Below are 17,266 nucleotides of genomic sequence, written 5' to 3' on the forward strand. Positions count from 1 at the left end.
TACCTTGGCCTCTTGATAAAATACTTAATTGTAAAGTTTCCCAGGAAATGTACTACTGAAATGCTTTGCATCTGATTTATGGGCTTTATATATTTATGAATGTATATATAGGTATATAAACACATGCACCTTTGTTTCTTCACTCATTTTCCTCTTACACTTAACTAATATACTACTAAATACAACTTCTGAACACCAGTCCCAGTAAAATAATAGAAACACCCTGGCAGCAACATCATAAAGGTTAGCAGCTTTAAAGAGAAACATTCTTCTACTATCTGCTTTGCTTTGTTCTTAATCATCCACTTCATGCACATGATCAAGATCTGTAATTCCTCATAATAATACTCTAAATGTTACCAAAGGAAACAAATAAAAGGAAGCCATGTCTAACATGTCATTGTTTATGGCACCACTCCTGATTTCGTGTTTGGTAAGTTTTATCTGGTATTTGTGCTTGTAACTTATTTCCATTTTTCTATCAATTTTTCCATCAGTAAGATTTAACTAGTAGTGATTTTCCAGGCTTCCAATAACAATTTTATTTTCAAATTGCATCCTTTGCTATACTAAACCAAGTAACTGCTATTGTCCTACAGTCTTCATTTCTTTCTTATTCTGTGTGGCAACATAATAGATATTTATGCTCTATTTATAATTTCTGTATATTTTTCTTTCTCATTTTAAGCTACTATAAAACTTTGGCTTTCCTACTAAGAAAATACCTCTGTTTTAGAAGCATCTTGTCTTTACATGTTTTATTTAAAGTAGAAAACGTATGCTATTACGTAAATTAATAGTGAGTTCTTTAGAACAACTAATACTAAGTACGGCAATTTAAAATGTTTAAAATGTGTTTACAAGTGTTGTAGTAACTGGTCCTTAACTACTCTGGTCAATTATTTCTAATAACTGCATAAATCAAAATGAATTTTTGCAGATGTGTAAACTCTTAGATACTTTGACTCTACTTTCTGCACCATACATTAATGCTCAAAGAACAGTTTTTTAAGAAATTGAGTAACTCAAGCAATGAATATACCTAACATTCCTATAAAAGTTCATATGTTAGCAAATACATTCCCCACCCCCCCATTTTTGTCCTGTTTGTCTTATACACGCAGTAAAAATGTCCCTTTTCTGGTCTAGCCCTTCAGTGGTATAATTCAGCAGTCCAAGGTATAGTGATTATCACACAAATTTCAGAAGCTGCTCCTCCTTCAACATTTTTACCCAGAAAAAGCTCCAATTATATTATTAAAGTCACTAGAAATATCAGTGCATGATAAACACAGATTTATAACCAAATTATTTAAGTTAAAAAGCTAGGAAGCTTTCTTACATGAAAGGTTTCTGGAACATCAGGAAAACAATTCCCAGACATATCCAGCTTTTTATGTGCATCAATGAAATCTTCATATGACGCACTGAAGCATTTCAATTTTTTTTAAAACCAGCTTTTCGCTCAGCTCCAATTTTCAAATATAACTATGACTTCAAGGTATAATGAGAGCTAGTTCTATATAAACATCACGAGCACACAATCTAGCGTGTAGTCTATTGTAATTAAGACCAGTGATTCAATACCTATTGCTACTGGCCAGGTATCATAGCAACCTTGTGTCACTGAATACTGCTGGAAAACTGTTCAGCACCAGCAAGACTATGCTTCAGGAAAACCTACAATGGCACTACCGATTGTCAACATCTGTGGGGTTTGTTACAGAGAACAACAAAGAAATCTGCTTTAAAAAACCTTAAGCTTAGAAAATTGACAGGGATACTACAGTAGCACCACAAAACTGAAAAAATACAGAGGAAGGAAAGACCATTTTTTGTCATTAGTTACATAACTTATGAACCCACATCCTAATATTCATCCATATAAGCTGAGAGTTGAAATAATGCCGCATTACCACATTGTTTATGTATACCCACAAAGTACTGACTTTTTTCCTTACTAAACACAAGCATCATTCATCACCAATCTGAAAACAAAACAGACCCACTTTAAAAATAATATTTAAACTTCCACAAATGAACTCTAGATAGTCTTGTATAAATCTGCAAAAAAAGAAAAAACAGGTTACTATGAACAAGAACCCCATATTGATTTTTCTGCGGTGCAGTAAAGCATCTCCATTCTATTTGGCTGCTGTCAAAGCCACTCTTTAACAGCTGGAGTCAAATTGCACTATTTACAGCAAGAGCCCTTGTCAAGTGGACCATAAGTATTCTAACAATACACTATTCAAATGGCACTTTGCCACACAAATTGCTGACTTGATGAATACCCTATGTCAATGACTAAGGCCAATATAAAAGTTTCATTTTTAAGAGAGGTTTTACATTCACATATTAAGTAAAGCTTTCTTGAAGAACTATTACGCTATATATTTTGGGTCTTTTGACATTGAAAATAATTAAAATCTGTTTAAATATATCAAGGGGATTTGACAACATTAATATGGATCTCGTGTTAACTGCATTTGTCACACTCATCTATTATTGGTACTCCCACTGGCACGTGCAGCACAATAAAAGAATTAAAATGGTCAAAACACCATGAAATCAAAGCATTCTGCTTTTGTATCTATGATTTACATGATGACAAACGTTCTGAAAGAAAGCCTTTGAAGCTGGACTGCTATGTGAGAATATTTTTGTTCTTCCTTCTTAGGACAGAGTAAAGAGAGACCCCACTACTTTGCAAGTGTTATTTTGTCTTCAATATTAGTGATAAAATATCATAATAATAAATATTAAGAAAAAATGCCGAATCTTATTTGCAATCTTCATGGGGATCATCTCATTGTACAAAATAAGTATCAATCACAAGTGTTACACCAACAGAACAGAAAAGCTACACCTCATTTTTTCTGTTAACATAAACCTTCTGAAATGGAAATCTTAAAAAAGACACTAAAATTGACACATCATGTTGTGTTTTGTTTTGTTTTTAAACAGACATGTTATTCACAATTTAGTGTGTTGTTAAATTTCTAATACACAGTTTGCCAAAGTAGTAAATTGATAATGACATACTCATCGTATACATGCAGGCTAAAACCTTTTGATAATCTGAAAGTTTCATGATAGTTTCATCTGTGTGGTAATTATACACTTATGAATACGGTATGAAATGTTGAACTATTTCAAGATGCTAAAATACAATGACCCAAAAGAGTCAGTACAGCACTTTTTCAAAAATGTGAAAAAAAAAATCCTGTATAAGAACTAAGAAAAGCAGCAGACTTCCTAACAAGTCTTCATTTCAGCAACAACAAAACAGTGTTAAGAAAAGCCGCAGTTTCACTCCTTTTGCGTAGCCTGCATAGGGCTTCTGGAATAGCATTAAGGGGACCTCCATTGTTATATTCTTCCCAGTTTCAGCTATGCCGTATACATTTATCCTCCAGGATCTCCCACATCAGTCTACTGAGCATGCTCTAATGGGGATGGAGATAGGCAGAAGCACTGGATGCAATGGATGACTTTGTTGATGAATGAAAAGTGGTTTTGCAAGTACAGAACTTCATTAGTTAGGAAATCAGACTAAAATAACATGACTATACTAACAAAAAGAAGGTGAAATTAAAAACAAAGATATTTTGACGGTCATAGGGAAGTCTAAGACATCACTGATATTCTCTGAATAAAAGGCTTTCATTGGGACAAGATAATTAATGAATAAAGTTTAAACAAGAAAATGGAATATTTTATTGAGGAATCAGAGCAAAGATGTATGTCTGAACAAGAAAAGTGCTAGAAATTATTATTACAACTCAATTGCTGTCTATTATGATATCACCTTCCAATTTAAGACCATGATAATCCCCCAAGCATATTAAACACCACACTTATATTTACCAAAAATTATTATCCCATATTCCATGAATATATTTTCTTTCCAGTAATGCTGCTAAATCCATGCAATTTTCAATTTAATATATGACCAAAACTATGCTCCAAACACAATTACTGTAACTTTTTTTGTTGTTCCTCTTTAAAAAGGCAAGAGGAAACCATTCCTTTTAATAAACTAACAGCGAGATCAGATTCTGTGTCAATGGCCAACTAGTGCACCATCTGCCCCACAACATGCTCAGCAGGATTATGCTCTAATAAGACTTTTCAGAAAATGGGATCAAAAAGAACTTTAGAAATCTGACTAAGGTTAGTAAAAGGTCAAAGACAACTATTAAGAGTTAAGCAACAATCATTATAGACTCAAAGTTCTATGTAAATTTGTAGGTACAATAAAGAAAAAGACCAGAAAAGAAAATTCAAGAACCAGGACTTGGATTAAGCTGTACTTTATCAGACAGAATTTTGAAATCCAGTATTTCATTTATCATAATTAATACAGCCAGAAAAAGGCCAGAGACCATTCTGAAGGCTGTTTCCACATGTGAGTTGAGGGAAAGCATTTTTCATCTTCCCATACTTGTGGGAAGATTTTTTTTTTCTACATTCAGGGTTGAAGAATAGCAGACATGACTTCCTCTGTTTATTGCAGAAAATGGAATTCCCAAAACCCATTAATCAAAAAGTGGTAAACATGAAGAAACTACAATGAGGCCTTATGAGTAAGATACATTCGCATCAAGAGCTCAGTGAATATATTCAATCCTGATATACAAACAGGCTTTTCAGAAAAATATAGGTACCATTATCTTCCAACCTGAATAAGGTAATACCTACCTCATTGAATTCGAGTTTGTATTAAATTGAAGAGATTTTTAATAATTGGTTTTAGGTTTAGCAAATACAGGTTTTTTAAATATCTACAAATAACTGACAAATATAGGTATATCTAAGGCCACAATAAAATTATTACTGCGTTTTCAACCTTGTATCTTATTATATGGTGTCCCTGTACTCATTTTCACAGCTTTAACAGCACATTAACACTAGTTTCAGTATGGTATTTCCTTCCATTATTTTTTCAAAACAAAAAGAAAGAGCACATCTTTTCCTTCAGTCACAATTACTTGATTGAACAACTTCTGTAAAAAATTGTTAGATAAAGCTAAGTACAGTGCCTGGCCAAATCTTTCCTAAACACTATATCATAGTTTTTTTATCATATCTATTTGCAGCCCAGCATCTCGCAAGGTACATCGCCATTCTCTTTTTAGCTAACAAGGTGCCAAATTTAATTGCACTAATATAAACATAAGGCACTTGCATTCTGTTCTGTGATACTGTTAACAGAAAACAAACACCCAATAAAAACTAGCACTGAATGACAACAGACATCTGTCATTTCATAGAAAAGCAACACTGGAAAGGCCCGTAGCATTGTACCATGATATGCTTTTTCTCAACACATGTACAACTGAACTGGTGGGTTCAATTGTTCTGAGGGTACTGCTAACAGATGCAGTCATAAGCCAGAGGCATAAGGAAATAGGGTCTACTTATGGGTGCTAAGTTTCTGAGAAAATCCTTCTAAGATCATCTACTGCTGACCTTGCAAAAGGCACCCTCCCCATCTTCCCCATTTGTTCTGTGAGATGAGGTCGAAGGCATAAGGAGTGAGCAAGTCAGTACAAGGCTTTATAAACTTAAACCCAAACCTCCACACCACTTACACAAGGCTACAAATCAGTGAAGGTGAAAAGAATTTGGATCAGAACTCATTCCTCTTGAGAAACACTCTACTTTTCATTCTTACCTTATCTGAAGATTTTTCTGTATGATTAAGATTGTAAGAGACCATGCCATGCTTGTAAGAGCTAGAAGGTTTGTATCCAGCGTTTTTATTTCTTTTTGACTCTTGAGATACAGGAAGTAGAGTATCTGCCACTAAGCATTCTGAATCTTCAATGGACATAAGAATTGCTTTTGCTGTTTCACCTGTTTCATGTCGTTCCAGTGTGCCTAGAGAAACACAATAGAAGCTGTAATTTTTTTCAAGGAAGTACACTATTTTAAATTTTAGCATAAGTATCATAGTATCAACATAGTACATATCATGTGAGCAGATAAATCATGGAACATTTACAGATGAGCCAACTAATTCCTCATTTCTGGACCTTAAAATGTAATTTTACACAAGGGTCTATTCTACAGCATTGTTGCGTTAAAAAATAAAGTTTAATTTCTAAAGAAATCACTGCAACAAATACCTTGGATTCGGACCACAAGAAATTTAAAGATATTTTGTATGATGTGTAAAGACAGACAGTTTTCAAAAGGAGCAAAGGAAATTCAGAACACCACTTGCCCTAACTCTGCTCAAAAGAGTCATTTGTTTTTTCTCACAAAGCCCTCACAGAGCATCGATATCATAAACAGCGTAAACAATAACACATTTATGTAATATTTTAGTGCTGTCCTCTAGTGTTCTAGATTACAAATAGCAAGGGAAAGCTCAAATTTTTCCTTCCATGCCTAAAACCCATCTTTGCCTCTGACATTTTTTTTAAACACCTGAATATACTACATATAGCTTAGTAGTCAGGAATACAAGTATAAAGTTTCAGAGACTATTTCACCACTTGCGTGGCTCTAGGCAACCTGATTCTTAACTGTTATATCCAGTTATATTTTTAGTAATAATTCTATTTAGTACTAATTTAGTAATAGTGCTTCATTTATAACTAACATTAAAAATATCTAAACTGAGCTTAAATGTATTTGAAATGAGCTCCTATTACATACTATGCATTTCCTATAGAAATTAAACTCATAAGAAATTGCTGGAATGGCATGTTTCCTACCAATATCAGAGAGAAAAGAAACGTGAAGGATTTTAAAAGTATTAAATATCTTCTATAACACAAAATGTTTTTTTCCCTTAAGTTTGAATTCTTTGTAGCCTCAAGTAATAAAACATGAATTTTCCCTTTCACTACTACCAGGAAAAAACATGTAACATTGAAGTTTTATCAGTAACACCTGCTAAAAATATTGGACTGGGATTGAGGGATCTCATATGTAAGTGCGTGTGTATGTGTGTACAAAATCTCTTTATCTGAAATTATTTCTCTCAAACTCACCCATTTCTATTCACTGTAGTATCACCTCTGTTACTTATATGGCCAAGAGTCTTTCAGTTCATAGCAGAAGAAAGTAATGCAACTGATTTTTGTACGCTACGATATCAACTGAATACCATAGATTACTATAATTTTGCACCGAAAAAAATAAGGACCAGCCCCAGTGTTTTTTCATGAGTCATTTTCTTCATCTCTCCCCAGGATTTGCAGCCAGTGTCAGGGATCATTAAAGAACTGAATATTCACTGGAAGGAGAGAAAGTTGCCCAAATATCTTTATGGTTGGACTCTATACAAACACTTAAAAACAATACAGGCTAGAAAGCTCCCAACATTGCAGCATTTCAACGTTTTAGGAACACAAAAACTCTATTAAAAGGCCTACAAGGAAAGATTATACAACTTATACCGGACATGCTAGCAAACATACACTCTTAAAAGTATTATAGCATTTGTAAAGTTAAGAAGTTTGGAAATAACACGGTCACTCAGATAATGTTATTTTGGCCTCTTTATATATGCAATGTAGTCTTCCAAGATTCAAGCATGTCCTATTTCCCCACAGAACTCCCTGCATCGTTCAGAGCAAAAGATGAACGAAAGTTACCAAGGAAGTAGTTGTTCTCCCTTATTGGTAAGAGTGAAGGACTAACTTTCCTCTACTACCTTCTGCAGAAAGTCCGCTATGCAGGAAATATTTATATGTATACACACACAGACGTATCCATCCTTGTTTTCTCTATCACTTTTGTCTACTTGAGTTTTTGTCACTACCAGAGTACTCAAGTGCTTCAAAAAGACTATTATCCTAATATCCCCGTGAAATTACTGGATATCACATTATTTTTGTGGACAAGTAACTAAGGTAAAGATTACAATAAATTTTTAATAAATTCAAGAATCCACCACCAGTCATTCCTCAGAGCCAGACTTTTCTGTGGAATAATCTTGTGCATATATAATAGATTACAATCATTTAATTAAGGCTATCATACTACAGTGGTCAATAGGATAAAACCATGTCTCCAACAAAAAAAAAAAAAATCAAGATACAAGTTGCCTGATATTTTACCCTCCTATATATGCATATAGACTCCGGAGTAAAAATGAGAATATATTTAAGAATTGTGTTATTTTCTGGATATCAGAGCTTCTTCCCTAGCAACAGCTTCAGAACCAGGTTTTCAACTTCTGGTTGAAGGAAAAAATCTTTAGTTGAAAGAAATAGACTGCAAGAAGTGGTAAAAGTTACAGAAGGTGGGGACAGCAGCATTTCACCTTCAAAGAAAAGGTGAAAGTAAATTGCTATTTTCTATTTTACACACATAGACATATATCTTATTTTCAGCTGCTGACAGATGTACTTCCACATATTATAGACTTATGGATGCAAACTGAAAAACAACTGAGCAGGTTGTTGGGTTACTGAACACTTCTGCTACCTACCTACCTACTCTTTTCTAAGTGTCAGTGTCATGCCATAGCAAATATACCATTTTGTATGTGTAGTCTGGAAAAGAGAAAATTAACTTCTTACCAAGTGAAAAAAATCCCTTCTGGGCAAGAAATACAACTCAGCCTCTCACACAGACAAGTTACAATATTTTTTAAATTTATTTTAAAAGCACATTTATAGACACGAATACTGAACAGAAAACAATGCCCTGGACAAAAACAATGCCCTGGACAAAAACAATGCCCTGGACAAAAACAATGCCCTGGACAAAAACAATGCCCTGGACAAAAACAATGCCCTGGACAAAAACAATGCCCTGGACAAAAACAATGCCCTGGACAATCAGCTTAGTTCCTTACTGACAGAAAACCATGATATCATAAAATCAATTTCAAAAACCTAGAGTTCTATCTTTAAATAATTTATATATCATTCATAACAGCTATCTCAAATCCCTTATAAGTAGCATCTTCTGGTAGACATTTCCTTTCTTAAAAACATGCTTGTGTGCATATACTTCTTAATCATGGATCTCTGTGTGTGCATATAAACGCGCACTGACTTGTGTGTACATCTAGAGCTGCAATAAAAGGGCACAAAGTGCATCAGAAAATGAGTGTGGTGAAAGGGGTGAGTGATCATGAAAGTATCACAAAGTATATTTTATCCAGCATACTTTACAGTTCTGAAGAGTCTAAAATACTCATTTGCAGAGTGAGTAGGTGGCAAAGACAAAATAAAGGAAGAGATCTGTATTCTGTGATTCTTGAATACATCTTTCAAGAGAAACAAAGCGGGGGGGCGGAGGGGGACAGTTAGCAGGAGGGAAGGATGGGCAAACCTGTGTATGTGACAAGGACATTCTGACCACTGCAAACAGTCAAAAGAATATTGGAGGTAGGGTGGTTGTTCCAGAAACAGTTATTTGTTAGGAATATGCTGTCTCTGATGTTAAAGGAAAATAAAAATAGTGAGAAAAGACACAGCCTGTACATGGGAATGCAGGAAAGAGGACAGAATAAAGACAACTCTCAAATCTGAAGTATTTTAAACAACAAAGCTTTTGATTAGGGAGTGTAAATAACAATGGATGAAAGGGAAAAGGTACGATTTTCTACATAGCAACATCGCTGCTATGACCCCCTACTATACATACAAAATACAGGAAAAGAAAGTCTTTCTCTCTCTAAAGCTGTGACCATGGCAACCAAGTCTCAGGAACCGACAAGAGTAGAGTATTTCACTCTCCTGGGCAGCTTTGGACCACCAGACGTGACTGGCTAGAGATGTTACAACATCTTATTCTTCTTCTGGACCAAGTACTACAAATTGTGTCTCTTGGTGTTAAGGCTACCCACACAGTTCTCCAGGTTCTGATCTTACTGAATGTTGCATTTTTACTGGGGAGGTCACACAAATTATCCTGCCTCAAGACAAGGTATTCACTGACATCACATGACCTGTCATATCATCAGGCTCCACTGCTTTCTGTTTGCTGTCACAGCTAAAGCATTGAAAACCCTCAATATTGCAGTGCTGCTGTGACCTAGTAACTCAGCTGAATCTTACAGCGTTAACAGTGATTTGTGAATAAAAAATGGTTTCAGAATTGATTTTATTTAAAAAAGAACACATGGTCAAGAATAAATCCTTTTCTTTACTAGTAGCCAAAACAAAAAACTCACCTTTCAGAACAAGTATCATTTGTAATATTAGCTAGTTTATTTTCTATCAAGATCTTCCTTTCTGTAAATACGCATTTCATCCAAAAAGAAACTCCCACCCACTTTCTTCTATGCTGGTAGAGTCAGGCAAACAGAATTTTCATGTTCATCGCTAGAGGATTCTTGAATGTTACAATGTTCCTGCTCCGAGACAGTAATCAAGCACTTTACCTAAAAAAATTTCTCCTAACTGCTAGTGCTATCACTCTAGTATCAAATGGCCCTAAAGAGATGGAACAAACATTGCATTAAGTAAGCATATATATTTCCAACCAATATCAAAAGTAAACACAATCTACAAATCAAATGAAATAGATCAAACAAACCCCAGCCAATTAAAACCTAATAATCTCTAGAAGGATGTTTTACATATAGGAATAGATTATCAATGGAGATGCTCTGTGACTACAGCTCTGTATATAGAAGCATGCAGACACTCCATAATAACTTTTGCATTTGGAAGATTTCTGTCATGTAGTCCAACTGCTGTACATTACTAACGTTCTTCAGAACATACATTTTCAGAATACCATTAGCAAACTATTGTTAGAATATCCTTCAGCTAAAGAAAGCTATGAAGAACAATACAAAGAAAACTACTGGAATATCATACACAATGCACGTTTACATATGTAGGTAAAAAGAGCAGTTCTCCAATGCAGCCAGCCCTCATCTCAGGATTTCTGCTGCAGACACAACACCCTGAAAGAAGGGACATGAAAGCTCCCCTGTTCTCTCCCTGACTCCCAAACTACTCTAAAAAGCAAAGGACAATAATCCTGTACAGGAATTGTTGAGATGCAATAAACGTGCTAAACTGGGCTGAATGAAGTGGACAGCTCCAAACTCAGAAGGGTTGTCAGCAGTTTCTGTCTATATTATTACCATCTGAAACATGGAATGAGGATAAGAATTCATCCCTTAATGTCTGGAACGAAAACTCTCCCTGATATGAACTTCTCTGCCTGACTGCACTAACCATGTCAACCAGTTTTCATTTCCACTGTTTGTTTTGGGTTTGGTTTTTTTGTGGGTTTGTTTTGTTTTTTTTTTTTTCTTGTTAAATACACATATAATCTTACTTTGCTATTAATAAGAATTAAGATAAACTATCAAATGTAAGAAATGCATCCTTTTCAACAGAGACATACAGCTAAATTCCATACATGTTCCATCTAATATACATAAAGTACATAAAAGTACATGTGCATATGTACACATATGAAAAAGATACTTGACTATTCTCAGTATAAAAGAATGTGCCTTAGCTTCTCCAGACTAGGGAAAAAAATTATATTGTGGGTTGTTGTTTTTTTCTGAGACAGACTTTTGAAAACTCCACTACTTTTAATTATTCTACTATTCTATTATTCTGTGAGTAGTTACTGAACAGTGACTCAAATTCAGATAGCTATGAAATATTCAAGTACAAGCTACAGACTGACCTGAGGCTTACATATATAACATATAAGATGCCATAAAAAAGGCAAAACATTAAGTTGTAACTTAAGGCTGACAAATTAAAACAAAAAATCTCAACACTAAACTTCCACAAAGCATGTATATTCATGTTTATGACTTATTTTGAATCATTCACATTTTCAAAATATGCTAAGCGATGTTTCCTCATCCTTTGTCTTTTAGAAAGGGACTTAACTGACAGCATAAGATGTGCAGAGAAACTACAGTAAAATAGCAACATTCCATCTTGTTGCATGTTATCATTTGCATCACATATGATCTTCAACATACTTGAATTTCTTCACAGAGCTGCCACCTTAGAGAAAGATTGTCTAAACCAGAAATTGTTTAATGTTGCATTAAGTGTTAGTTGTTTAACATTACAGCACTCAGCCAAGAAGTTATCTTGTCTCAGTTCAAGCGTGCACAGCTGGGTTAACTCACTCACTGCAGGTTCTCCCTTTCTCTAAGGATGCCTCTTAAGCATGAAGGTGGAAGGCAGAGAGAAATCAAGAAGGTCTCAACCCACGTGGTGTCTGCCCCAACTATTAATGTTGAAGGTCAGACCATGACCTAAGAACACATGAGCTAAATCACCAGAACATTTTTCCAAATATGAAAAGCTCCCTTCAGGGAAGATACAAGCCTTCCACAGTCTTCAATTAACATGTAATGCAGCAGGGTACTTAATATTTGAGTCATAGTTTTGTAAGGGCTATTCTTTCTAGTTTCACAAGGGATGATTAAATTAGGTGCAATATAACTGCTATTGAGATCAGTATTAGGAATATCAAATGAGACCTATCTGTCCTATTATCAGAAAAAGCATGCATGAAGTTGTTTTTTGTATAGCAAAGCTGTCTTTAGGGCCCATATTCTGGGTGCATGCACAGATGTACCTGACTTAAGATCTGTTATTTAAACAAATTGCTTACCAATATTATATTGTGTAATTCTAAAACAAAGGAAAGCAAAGATATTGTGTGGGTGTGAATTAAGTATGCGTAGGATTTGAGAGTGTGTGTACAACATTAAAAAAAACTGCCATTCAATCAAAGCACAGAGTTATACTGAAACAAGAGAAATTTTACTCAAACTTCAAAGTGTCTTGGAAAAAACCCATAAAAATTAATGAAGCAATTCATTTTCTTCCAGAAAAACTTGCAACTCTCCAAAAGCCTTCAACACTTGAATGTTTCTATTCCCACAAATTACAGCAATTTTATCAAAAGTTTAATTTTACTATCCAAATGTCTAACAAGAGTTCATTAAACAACTCCATAGGCGTTTCTATCACGTAACACTTAAGATAATTTGGCACTTTTGAAGATTTATGGTTTTATCATCAATTAAACATGAAGTTCATTGCCCTACTCATATGAACTACATAGAGATTGACCTGGTGTCCACAAAAAAATTTCACAGTTACTGCATCTTACTCCTGCAAATATATAAAAGACAGATTTCTGACCAGGGCACAGAACCCTAACAGGTAAACTTTGTTAGCAAGGAAAAAGTGAGTTAATAAATAGACTACACAGAAACTTAATATTAAGAGGCTTTTTTACTCCCAAACATGTAAAAAAATACACTTGTAGTACGCATGTAGTGTTTCACAAAAGACTTACCATAGATATAGTTACCAAGGACTGTAAAACTGAGTTCTGCATCAGCACAGATCTTTAGGCTATGCAGAGTTCATTAAAAAAAGAAAAAAGTAGTGACCGCTATGACTTTGACCCCAGCTACACCACAGCCTCCAGCATATGAAATGCAACCACAGGATTTATCAGCTAGGCCATACTCATCCACTCAAATCTAATTCTGACCAACGACCTGAAGAGAAAGAGAGAGAAGGATGGAGAGACAGAGGGAAAAAAGGGAAAATGAAAAAGATAAAGAGACTGTAAATCACTAAATTATGCACAGACAAAAGGGTCACAGGAGTGTAATTATTGTTGCTTCTACAATTATCTAGGCATAAATAGATAGTAAATTAATGACCAAGTTTTACTTTGATACAGTTCTGTTTCACTAAAAACATACAACTTATTTCTTCACAGTCACCTGATGAAACTGAACCGTTTAGTTTTCTAAACAATTTAATAACTAATTTATTTCTGAGATGAGAAATGTTGACAGACCTACTAAATAAGGTTCTACTTAAAAACAAACCCAAACAAAACCCCACAGGTTCTGCAACTCATACGGTACTTGCACAGAGTTTACCAGAGGTTTAGAAGACTTATTACTGTTGGCTCCAATTATAAAAATGTTGGAGCACGTATAACTACATACAAATTATCTTTAAACAGTGTTTGAAAATGTTCCAGCATGTTTGAACACCAATATGATCAAAAGTTTAATCTATAACACCACTACATGCAGAGTAATTTCATTTTCTCCACAGCAAGGATGCTTCTGAAATAGAGGATGCTTTATGTAACACTTTAAATTACTCAATACGGCATTAACATAGCAAGAAATACTTTCAGATTACTTCTGAACTAGTCTATTTTTTTATAAAGATTTTTTTTTTGGTGATAGATGTGATCAATACAGATGGATTTGACTAATGTTAGACACTGCATGTTTTATGAGGGCTGCCAATCTCATTAAAAGCCTGTTTTAATTTACCAATAACTCTGTAGTTTTTAAATACTTGAGCTAAAGTTTTCTATGCTTGACAGCCACCTTAAGCTGGTGGGATTTCTTTCGTTTGTTTGTTTCTCAGCAAAAGTGTTTCAAGCCATTTATCATTTATGTTTAAGTCATGAAACACATGCGTGTTTCAGAAAATCTTCATGCCTTAAAGTATAGACTCGAAGTTGAATATCGCACTTCTGTAAAATACAGTGTCAAGGCTGATGTCTCTTTCCCACCACAATGACAATTTTAATTGAAGCACCATTACCTTTACTGTTTGCTCAAGCAAGTGAGGTCTATACAGAATCCATTCCACATGACCACAAAGTCAATCTTATTACAGTGAATGCAAACTTTGGTTTTAGAGCTCACAAACCATTTTTAAAAAACAGCTTTTAAGCAAGCAGTGAAAAGTTATAATGGCACTACTACAATAATGTGTGAAAGCACTCTTACTGGTCCTCTGAAAAAGATCAAAGAAGAAGGTTTTCTGCATTGTGGACAGATTTCCCTCATCACATGGGGTACTGTTTACACTGATACTATGAATGTAAGCGAGCCATATCTGTACTTGAATTTATTATAATACAGCACTTAAGCAATAACAGTAGTGGAAGTGTCAGAGACCAATGCAATAAGACATCTCCAGCATATTCAGGTAAGAAGCCTGTAAGCTAAGCCACCATGCCTTCCTCAAACTGAAGTGCAGTAATGCTCCAACAGCTCATAATTCTTTGCCTTAGTTATCTTACATACTCTCTATTCTAACTATTTCATCTGCCACCTGAATGACTTAACTGGATACAATCTTCCAAAAACATGGTTAACTACACAAATCTAAACTATTATTTATTGATGATTTTGACCTTTTTGAGTAAGGATTGTAAGCATACACTTAATTTTGACTACTCAGGAGATCTGGCCTTAGCAGAAATACTATTTATGCGTATGCTTCATATTTTTTCTGCGTTGGGGTGAGCATCATGCAAGAAAGTACTCAAAATTTGCATTCCCTGGTAAGCATGAAAAATTCAGCGTAGCCAGTGTAAAGTTAGCTGTGTATTATTACAGTAATTGAACAAAAACTTTTATTAAGTGATGTTATTCTATTTTTAAACTCACTCTAATCATGTCATAAAACAATAAACCAGAACAAGACTTGCACAGCAGAAGAAAGTAACAGGAAATTAGCAGATGATTCACTCTGCAAGCATGATGAACTTTGAGGAATAAATTCATTTGAAACTAGTACTAACTAAAAGACTAAATCTACCTCTGATAAATGAAGGCTGCTACCTCTGAGCAAGGAAGACCGCTCATTAAAGTCTACCCATTCTTTCCTCACTCTCAATACAAATTAGAAATGTGGCTCAGTAGACATGCTGCCATATGTTGTATTCAGCAAGAAAAAAGCACGGATTCTTTTATTACTACATCTTATTGTACTGATATTTATCTTCTTTAAAAAAAGCAAAGATACCAACTGCTTAGGAAAATATAAAAGCGATATATATAACAGCTAATTTCCGTATTGATGTGGATTTCAAGTGGTGGCTATTGGAAGAAATATTCTGCGCTTTAATTAGAATAAAATTTGTTATTGATTTTCATATTTGTCTTCTAGCACACAAGTTTGGAACATATCCTGTACACTTGCTGTATTAATATTCCAAATGTATTATTAAATCAATATTTATTGTCATGGAAAGATACTCCACTGTAATGGAAAGCTGCCATATCCATATATTAAAATTTAGGCAAAATACATTAAACTACACAGATACTAGTTCACAGCTTCTGTCTTGTTTTCTATATCACAACCCACATGCATGCACAATAAAATCATTTAAACTTAGACTGGAATAATTTTACTTCGTTCTGTAAACCAAAGGACTAAAAGAATGGGATTCAATTTATTTTATTCTAGACTTGTAATAGCAGTAGGCAATCAGCTTTTGCTCCCCGTCCCCCACCTCCCCACCCCTTTAGACTCCCCTTGTAGTCATTGAGGAAAAGATAGACTTTTACTTATTCCTACTTCCTCTTGCTCATTACAAAACCTACATGAACTACTATCTTATAGGCAGAAGGTAAATCCCACTTGAAGTCAACTATACTCATCGTATTTAACATATTTCAGCATAAACTATGCTGAAGCACTTATTTATTTGGAATAAAGGCAGCCCATTGCACTCATGCAACTTCCCATCAGTCACAGAAAAAAGGTATCTTTGGCAATCTCATGAAGAGAGGGTACAAGTTGTACATGAAGTAGTACTGGCTTAGATTTTAATTCACGTGACAATGTTTTTCCCACTCCATAAAGCATAAAAAACCCATTATGAAAGCCTGCTAAAAACCAATTTGTTTATAAAACTTCAGAATGCATTTTGAAAAAGTTTGTCAGCTTCTGTCAGAAAATTAGACAATGAATTGTTTTGCATAATGAAGTCTTCCATCTGCTTAAGGGGTCATTGTCTTAAACGACCCTGTGGAAGGACAGTTTTGGAGCTAAACTGGTATAACTGCAAGACCGTCATAGGTACTAGATGCCCTAAACTTTTGTAAAGTCATCTGCCAAATTCAACAGAATTATTGCTGACTCTACAGCAATGTAAATATTGAAATATTCATGGAAATTCCTTAATCCACATCTTGAAATTATAAACAGACTGGCTGTTTTCCCAGTTATCCATTAAGTCTAGTACAGTAAACACTGTTAAGATTTTTTTTAAATTTCCAACAGTGATATATGAGTCATGAGTCTGACAAAATCAGGTCCTCCACTGACTTCCACTTAAAGAGGCAAAGCCTCAGTCACGAACCTAACTGCATAGCTGGAAGAAAAATCAAGACAACCACTCTTTTACTGTAGAAACAACAAAAACTTTATCTTATGTTCATTTCCATAATGGAATCCAAGCACAAGGCTACCACTTAGACTTTATCCTACTTAACTGAGTCAGAGAACAT

The 17,266-nt window shown here is 34.6% G+C and overlaps 1 protein-coding gene across 1 annotated transcript in view; it reads right to left on the reverse strand.

Moving 5' to 3' along the window:
• Positions 1–17,266, reverse strand: part of WDR72 (WD repeat domain 72) — a 110,580-nt gene that overhangs the window by 69,901 nt on the left and 23,413 nt on the right. The window contains exon 13 of the mRNA XM_086620265.1: positions 5,681–5,886. Coding sequence (XP_086476391.1) covers positions 5,681–5,886 — 206 coding nt within the window. The remainder of the gene's footprint in view (positions 1–5,680; positions 5,887–17,266) is intronic.

The sequence above is a fragment of the Tauraco erythrolophus genome, chromosome 14 (assembly GCF_009769465.1).
Source record: "Tauraco erythrolophus isolate bTauEry1 chromosome 14, bTauEry1.pri, whole genome shotgun sequence".
NCBI classification, from domain to species: domain Eukaryota; kingdom Metazoa; phylum Chordata; class Aves; order Musophagiformes; family Musophagidae; genus Tauraco; species Tauraco erythrolophus.